Source organism: Frankliniella occidentalis, unplaced genomic scaffold (genome assembly GCF_000697945.3).
Source record: "Frankliniella occidentalis isolate FOCC.00 unplaced genomic scaffold, Focc_3.1 Scaffold158, whole genome shotgun sequence".
NCBI classification, from domain to species: domain Eukaryota; kingdom Metazoa; phylum Arthropoda; class Insecta; order Thysanoptera; family Thripidae; genus Frankliniella; species Frankliniella occidentalis.
Genome location: NW_026267284.1, coordinates 244,864 through 253,565, shown reverse-complemented (window position 1 = coordinate 253,565; position 8,702 = coordinate 244,864). Strand labels below are relative to the sequence as shown.

The window sequence follows — 8,702 nt, the reverse complement described above, 5'->3', positions numbered from 1 at the left end:
TTCCACTACATATTTTTCATCCCATTTTTATACGTCTTACTTTCACCCCCGCGGGATTCACCAGGCTTGCGTTTAGTTAGAGAGGTGCTTGGGGTCCTGAGCTGTCGGGAACGTTTTATCCCACATATATTTTGCATGGGTTTCTAAGGCGGTGAGTCTCAGGACCCCTAGCACCCCCTAAATTGGACACAGCTGAAGTACAGCAGCAGGCAGAGGCCCGCGGCGGGCGGCATCATCGCGCGCCGGCGCGCCACCCGCACAACCAAAACAAGGCGCCGGCGCCTATGCGCGCCACAGCCCACAAGTGTTTTCTGTATGCCATTAGCTCTTTGTGGACGGAATTAATTCTTGCAGGGTACTTAACCGATGAAAGGTTCGTGATAACGACGTTACCCAGAAAGGGATGATGCCTCCGACACCTGCTGCAATCGAGTGACTTACTGTGATTCGCGGCTCGCACGGCTGTGTTCGCGGCCTCCTGCGGCCTCCTCTTCAATTTTACCGCATACCGCATGGCGTTTGCCCGGATTATTGTTTTACGCAGGCCGCGCCTCCCCGTCTTTTCTTTTCATCTTTACTTATTTTACCCCTCCTCCCCCCCCCCCCTCAGTATTTTTATTATTTCATCTCCGCGAGCTTGACTTCGTTGAGAGTCATTTCATTGATAAGATAGCCTGCCCGCTCTGCCTGCTCGGCCTGACCCCCCCGCCCCGCGCCCGGGGGGGGCCGCGGCGGGGCCTTATACGCGGGCTCTCAGCTGAGCTACTCGACTGTCGTGTCGGACTGTCGTCTGTGTTGTGTTCATTCACCGCCGGCCCGCCGCCACCGCCGGACTCGACAGCACACACGACATACAGCACGCGCTCCGCGTTAGCCAACGACATGCCGATCAGCAAGGTAAGCCGTCGAGAGCTCGACGAGGCCTTGACATGTCGGTGGTGTAGAAGTCACTCCGGCTAGTGGTCATCATGTCGTATGTTGTGGCGCATGTTGCAAATAGGTGGACGGGACGCCGATGATGGTGTCGTTGTTTCGCCTGAAGACAGAGGAAACTGGAGTGAAGTGAAGTAAAACAGGAGTAAACTGAAATGAAGTGAAGTATTTTAAGGCGTGATTAGACGCAGACTGACGGGACGGTCCTGGTCTTCCCTCCAATGATATCCTTCGCGACAACCTTTACTTCTCATTATCAGAAGGACCTCCCCTTCTTTCATCTCTTTTCCAAGGAACCGTTGCATACAGAACCTTTGGCAACCTTAGTCTAGTATTTACCGTGTCATTCCCGAAACCTTAACCTTGTCACATTCGTATATCGTCCTTCAACAACCCCGTAAATAATAATCTAAAATAAAAAAGGGAACCTCAGCGCTATAGCTTCTTTTCTCAAGGCCTCGCCGATGGCGTCTCATGTTAATGTATTTAAAGATAACTTTTCAATGATTCTGCTCCGATAAAGAGTGTTTTATTAGATTCGGGTTGCTTACAACGCGCATTATTGAAGCTCTCTGTGCGATAAGGAGCGCTGTTGAAAAACAAACGTTACAACCGGGGGGCCCGATTTGACCTCCCCGAACTGAACCCGCGACGCGGAGCATCTTCCGGCCGCCCGCCGCCCGCTCGCTCGGTGCGGTCACCCATTGCATAAGTCAAATACGCTTTTTCGCGGCGACGCCGTGGCGTGGCCCGGCGTGGCGCGCATGGCATTAGTGCAGTTCCCAAGGTCGCGCCACGGCCAAGGCTGCCCAAACCAACGGCCCCCCGAGGCCCCGCCTCGACTACATCGGGTTGTCGCGATCGGCTTGCCCCCCTAATAACCAGGATTTACCTGGTTCCATGACATTGCATCTTTCCTCGTGCCGTGTCGCGACCCTACTGCATGGCGCGCATCTGCATGTGCTCCGCGAGGCTGCATCCTGTGAGCGCATTCTCCTCTCTCTTCCTCTCTCTCGCTCTCCTTGCCTCTCTCATGTTTCGGCCGGCGCCGGCGCCCGCGGCGCCCATGCCCGGTGGGTGGGACGGAGAGGAGCCGGCGCGCTTTTTGAACGCGTAGTTTGCTTCTTCCAGCCACGTGCGAAGCCGGCGGCGGCGGCGTTATTTGTTTACGCTTCTTGGCGTCGAGCTGAAAAACACGCCGCGACTCGCGACTTGGAGCGCCACACTTTTGAGAAAAAATTTACCTCCAATAATGACTCCAGTAAACCACGTAGTACTCATTTGTTTACTCAATCGGACGGAAATGTGTTTTTCTTTCTTTCTTTCTTTTTGCATTTCTGCTGAATATACTGCAGACTGTACAAACTGACCGATTCGCCCCGCCCTCCTCTGTGGTTAGACTCTACCGCCTGCACCAGTGCGGGCTGGTTGCCTACCGCTCGAGGCTGTTTGGTGGCAGGTTGGACATTTGCGGAGCGCTGGACCTCCGGTCTGTGCGACCCGGGCCCTCTTCCCTTCACTGGAAAAATAACTAATGTGACATGGTGTCACATTGCAAGTGTGACATCCACAGCATGTCGAATGTGTGGTGTTACCGTATTTGTGGCCACGTTTGTGTTGTGACTCGTTTGTTCTGCCTATACCTTCTGGGCTAATTTTGCATTACTTGGTGTGACCTAAACTCAGGTCACATTACATGGTGTGACCAAAACTGGTCTCACCCATTGATCTGACACATACCTCAGTTTTCCCCGTGCTGGCCCGACGTCGGCCGATGACCCATGACCCCCGCGCCGCTGCCACCCCCCACGCTGGCCTCGAACAATGATAGCCGTCTCGATATATCGGTCCGGGCAGCATCCGTTTCTTTTTATGGAAGCGCTGGACTCATTACCGCCAAGGTAGCGACCTCTGATTGACCAGGTCAACAGCTCGCCCTTATCGCCACCGAGAGCGTCGGGGCTCCGCGCGACGAGTGCGAGAGAGACGGATAGCGAAAGTATAGTCGTGGCAACTGCTTACGCACTTACCAAGTTCATCACCTCTCTGCGCGGGATGGGGTGCCCCTCCCCCCTTTCCCTTTCCTCCTTTTTTTCCGCGGCTAGACATCTCCCCCGCACAGCTCGCTGACGCACTGGTGAGGAACCTAATCAAAACGACTCTCCTCCGGTCAAAGTTCAGCGAATGTTACTCAATAACAAAACGGGGCGAAATGGAACAAGGCCGCCGCCACCGCCGGCGTTTGTAGAGAAATGGCGCGCAGGGAAGACCGCCGCTGTTTCCGGCCCGTCGTTCGTCGCGGCGACGGCGCCCTCTGTCGGCGGCCACCTGTTGAACGGCGAGCGAGCGGGGTATCTCGGCGCTACTCCCCGTCCGCGATGTGTAGCTACGCCGCAACTATACCCCCCGGCTGACTTTTATTTGTTCTCTGTCCCCCGCAGGAGAGCAGCGAGTTCCAGGAGGCCATGCAGCGCGACGCCGCCACCCGGCTGGACGCCGACCTGGAGCAGCTGCTGAGCCAGCTGTCCCCCCAGGAGCGCGCCTCCCGCGCCAAGGAGCTGGGCGGCTTCTCCAGGCTGTTCGCCAGGTTCCTCAAGGAGAAGGGGCCCTCCGTGGAGTGGGACAAGATCCAGAAGCTGCCCGAGGGCGCGGTGAGTCGTGGTCCGGTGCCGCGCCGTGTGTCGTGGGAGCGACACGGGCGTCATCAGCTCTGCGAAGCACTCGATGACTTGTATCTTATCGGGGTCCTCTGCCTCTCTCTCTCTCTTATCACAGAGAAAGAGAGAGAGAGAGGCGGTTGAACCGATCACCACCGCGGGATTCGAGCTCGAGATGACGCTCGCGCTTCTACAGCTGCGAAACACAAATCTTAATGGAGTCGCATTTTCCACCCCCAGGTGCGCCAATATGACTCGCTCAACAAGCCCAGCGAGGCCAGGATCAAGGATATGCTCAACAAGCTGGTGGTCGTGAAGCTCAACGGAGGCCTAGGCACCAGCATGGGCTGTCGCGGTCCCAAGTCAATCATCAGCGTCAGAAACGATCTCACCTTCCTCGACCTGACAGTGCAGCAGATCGAGGTGCGTCGAGTTTGGACCTGGTTGGACAGACCCACCTACTCCTCACCCCCGTCCACCCCCACCCACCGCCTAAGTACTGATATGCTTACACGCAACCTCTCCCCTCTGCTTCCAGCACCTCAACAAGAAGTACGGCGTCAACGTGCCCCTCGTGCTCATGAACTCGTTCAACACGGACGAGGACACCCAGAAGATCGTGAGGAAGTACGAAAATCTCAACGTCGAGTTCCACACCTTCAACCAGTCGTGCTACCCGAGGATACAGAAGGACACGTTCCACCCCATCTGCAAGACCCCCGACGTGAAGGCCGACCTGGATGCGTGAGTGATCGTGTTTGTGTCTGCACCGCGCTGCCGCCTCGCCCACCGGGCAGGCCACCCAACGTACTCGCACCGCGAGCGCCCGACGGGTAGGCCGCCCATCGTGCACCCAGCTGGGTGGGGCGGCGAAAACATCCATAGAAGTGGAATACTGAATATTTTTTTGTTTTTTGTTCGTACAGCTGGTACCCTCCCGGCCACGGTGACTTCTACGAGAGCTTCAAGAACTCTGGCCTCCTCACCAAATTCATCGCTCAGGTATAAATAAAATGCTCTCTAAGGGAAGGGTACGGTCCGGAAGATTGGCGCAGTCCCTCGTCTCCTTCGTGTAGTTCCTCCTCGTGGGGGCGGAAAGCGTTCGACTGCCTTAGTCGGTGATCGTCGTGTCTTGCCTGCCCTTATTGCAGCACTGTAGCTCGGTAACTCGTGTAGTTCCCCTACGTCGCCCACGTCGTGGCGGAAAGCGTTCGACTGCAAGTCGGTGATCGTCGCGTCTGGCCTACCCTTAGCGCCGCCGTGTAGCTCGGTACCTCGTGTAGTTCCTCCACGTGTTGGCGGAAGGTGTTCGACTGCGAGCGTCGTAGCTCGTCCAGTGTCCCACCAGGTGCCCCCCCGGTGCCGCCGTGTTGCTCTGTGTACCTCGCGTGTAGTTCCTCCACGTGGCGGCGGCCGTATGACAGGCGCGTTCATTGACAGGGAAGGTTAGTGGCGAGCCGGGGCGAGTTAATAGGTGTAAGGAATGGCCATAGCCGCAGCAGCCAGCAGCCGGCGCTCGCGACTGAACAGGATCCTGTTATTCAGGAAGCACTGCGCGCTCTGCGCTGGACGCGGTGACCACCGTGCGCTATCTGGCCATGCGTCGCGCCGGCAGTACAGCGTAGACCGGTTCGCGGATCTACCCCGCGACCGGAGAGCCTTTTCATTCGCATTGTAGGCGTTTGCAGTGCCAAGCCCCTCGCTGCCATCTGCCCTATGTAGTACTCTTTTTCACGTACGCTAACATGGGGAGGGAAAAAAATTACTCCAAAATAACTGTATATTTTTTTTTGTGTTTGAGCGACATATTTCTGTACTTATAGCAGTGTGGGTCCAGGCGTGCAATCAGGGACGGGTCGGGCTGTTCCCGCGCGCGCAGACCTTCCTATTGTTTAAATAAACTTGTAATTTGGGTTTAAATGCGCAAAGGTTGGTAATGAGGTGTGCGGCTGCCCGGCGCGGCGGTGACAAGAAGGTTGGGAACCGGAGCCGTGCGACGCCGCCGCGGCACGCCCCCAAACTAATTGTCGTTCTCACTGGACACGCGGCGACCTCGGCCAGCTGACCCCCTTGATGACCACTTTTATTTGCATTGTCGTTTTTATTTTGTATTTTTATTTTATTTTTAAAACTTTATTTGTCGTATTTGCTTTTTACAGGGCCGCCAGTACTGTTTCCTCTCCAACATCGACAACCTGGGCGCCACGGTCGACACCCGGATCTTGGACCTGGTCCTCGCACCGGGCCAGGACGCGCCCGAGTTCGTCATGGAGGTCACGGACAAGACCAAGGCCGACGTCAAGGTGAGTGAAGGAGGATCAGGGCCGGAGGATGAGGGGCGGGGAGGTGGGAGGGGGGGGGGGGGTCTGCGACGGCGACTTGGGCGGTACGTGCCTGCTGCTGCTGCGGGAGCGGGAGATGCACGCGCGGCTTGGACGCTGCGCCGAATGCGTTCCTCACATTCCGCGGCGCGGCCCTGTTCGCACGCGCCCGTGAAAATCTTTAATGAAAGTGACCGGACCTCTGGCGGGCTGGGCTTCGGGCGGGGCCGGCCGTCGCGTCGGCACGCCATGGCCGCGCACGCACCAAGCACGGACGCACGCACGCACGCACCTGAACCTCATACTGACTTCACCGCGCGCATCTTCTTGTCCCGCAGGGAGGCACGCTCATCCAGTACGAGAACAAGCTCAGGCTGCTCGAGATCGCCCAGGTCCCCAAGGAGCACGTGGACGACTTCACCTCCGTCAAGACCTTCAAGTTCTTCAACACCAACAACCTGTGGATCAAGCTGGACGGTGAGGTCGCGCTCCGCCAGTGTGCCAGATCAAGCTGCTACTGAGAGTCGGTGGGGCGAGCAGCATGTTCTGAGACTCCCCTTATGTTTTCCTTGCAGTTATCGAGAACGTGCTGGCCCAGGGCACCCTCAACATGGAGATCATCCTCAACCCCAAGCACCTCGACTCCGGCCACGACGTGCTCCAGCTGGAGACGGCCGTGGGCGCCGCCATGAAGTGCTTCAGCAGAGGGATCGGCATCAACGTGCCGCGGTCGCGCTTCCTCCCCGTCAAGAAGACCTCCGACCTGCTGCTCGTCATGAGCAACCTGTACGCGATGCAGGGCGGCTCGCTCGGCATGTCCCCGCTGCGCATGTTCCCCACCACGCCGCTCATCAAGCTGGGCGACAAGCACTTCAACAAGGTCAGTGTCGTTTAATAACCACTATCATGTGGTTCCTTCAGGGGTAACCATGAAATATGGTTGTGATGCAATGATCCGACAGTGGTGGAAACCGCATTTTCGGTTGATGCTCCTGAGCCGTTGTTGCCTCAACCATATTTTATGGCTGTAACTGCAGTAACCATCGCTACAACTTTTCATTTTTCTGGGTGTACCCGAGGACGATATTGACCCCGGCTCTTGTTATGTTTTGCAGGTCAAGGACTTCCTGTCCAGGTTCGCCACCATCCCGGACATGCTCGAGCTGGACCACCTGACCGTGTCCGGAGACGTCACCTTCGGCAAGGGCGTGTCCCTCAAGGTAAGGACAATTCTTCTGCGCGGCGACGCTCTGCGACGTTCTTTTTACTTTTTTACTGCGCGAAGCGCATGAAGAAGCAAAAAGACGCTGCTCGCTACACTCCGTGGCATGAACTCGAGCGTGTTGCGTTGCAGGGCACCGTGATCATCATCGCGAACCACGGCGACCGGATCGACATCCCGTCCGGGGCCATCCTGGAGAACAAAATAGTGTCAGGCAACCTGCGCATTCTCAACCACTAAGAGCTTCCCCTCGCCCGGCGTCTCGCGCGCTCTGGCTGCGCCTGGCACGCCGTTTTCCGACGTCAAAAAACAAAATCACGTCGTCGGGAAACGGCGTCCTTTTTGCCACCGTCGCCGGGACGCCGAGTGACTGTCCAGCTACCTTGTACCACCTTCCTACCCCTAGTCCCGCCGCCCACCCCTCCTCACTCCCCCCTCCCCCCACTCCAGGCTGTCCTGGGTCCCCGCGGAGGGCGCCGTGCTGTGGCTCGCCCCCTTGCTCGAGACCCTCCTCGGCTGCCGCGTCGACCAGGACCCCGAGGCGCCGCGCGTCCTGGCCCTGGGCGAGGGGAGCGCAACGCAATGCCAAAGAATCACTCCAGTCACGTTCGGGGGCGCCGACGACGACTACAAGAAGAGCGCGGCGCCGCTGACGGCGCACAAGCGGCTGCAGAAGCCGTGGGTGTGGGAGACAGTGGTGCAGTGCGTGGCGGCGCTGGCGGAAGGCCGCTGCCGCTGCTGTGTTAACTAGTTGTATTAATAATTGTTAGTCGATCTGCCCGTGCGAGCCGCGCTAAACGGCGCGGCCCGGCGGCAGGCGCATTGTGATATGTAATGCATTCACTAGCATGTTTTTTTTAGACATTTGTTATACACGTTTTTTAAAATGTTTTTCTTTTTGTTTTAACTCCCCACACACGCCCCTTGTTGTTTTTTCCTAATTGATATTTTTTTCCCTTCACCCTTCGATGGGGGTATACCCTGTATGAAGACGATCGCTACAATAAATTATATTTTATGTACGTCCGTGTGTGTGCAATTGTGATTCATGGGTCCGTTTTATCGTGGTGCGTTGCGTGGCCTGCTGGCCGGCGCGATGCGCGGGGGGAAAAGTGAGCCTAATTGCCGGCGTTTTCAGGCGATCCCTGTGCGTCCGTCTCACTCTGTCGCCCCCGTGTGTACCGCGCCGCGTCTCGCTCCCTCCAGCAGCGGCGAGGTGCGCTCGGGGCGCGCGTCCAGGAAGAGCCCGGCGGCAGTGGCGCCGCCGCCGACGCGTAGCGCCGCGTCCTGGCCGCCTTTGCAGGCAGAAGCGGTTCGGGGTTCGAGACCCCGCGGTGTGACTTAGCCTTAAGCGGTGCGGCGCTGCTGCCGCTGACCCTGTTCCTTCTCTGTCCCTTCTTTGACCATAGGCAGTTGCACTTGATTGCTTTCAGGGGTGGAGCGAGGGGTGGAGGATAGGAAGGGGGGATCACGCTCTCATTGCCAGGTGACACGGTCACGAGATCGGACCGATCACGTGATCAATGCCTACGATAGGTCCACGTATTACGTCACCTTCTGTGTGTGTGT

General features: G+C 57.6%; 1 protein-coding gene across 2 annotated transcripts in view; it reads left to right on the top strand.

Annotated features, from left to right (window-relative positions):
• The window catches only part of LOC113216006 (UTP--glucose-1-phosphate uridylyltransferase), a 9,798-nt gene extending 1,643 nt beyond the window's left edge, over positions 1–8,155 (top strand). The window contains exons 1-10 of one of the 2 annotated variants that reach the window (XM_052271345.1): positions 734–897; positions 3,375–3,584; positions 3,831–4,013; positions 4,129–4,334; positions 4,517–4,592; positions 5,750–5,893; positions 6,250–6,388; positions 6,487–6,791; positions 7,027–7,131; positions 7,266–8,155. In XM_052271345.1, the coding sequence (XP_052127305.1) occupies positions 883–897; positions 3,375–3,584; positions 3,831–4,013; positions 4,129–4,334; positions 4,517–4,592; positions 5,750–5,893; positions 6,250–6,388; positions 6,487–6,791; positions 7,027–7,131; positions 7,266–7,373 (1,491 nt within the window). In that variant the 5' untranslated portion in view covers positions 734–882 and the 3' untranslated portion in view covers positions 7,374–8,155. Of the gene's footprint in view, positions 1–733; positions 898–3,374; positions 3,585–3,830; positions 4,014–4,128; positions 4,335–4,516; positions 4,593–5,749; positions 5,894–6,249; positions 6,389–6,486; positions 6,792–7,026; positions 7,132–7,265 lie in introns of those variants that run through there. The other variant, XM_052271344.1, reaches the window with a different exon arrangement.
• Positions 8,156–8,702: the final 547 nt, after the last annotated feature.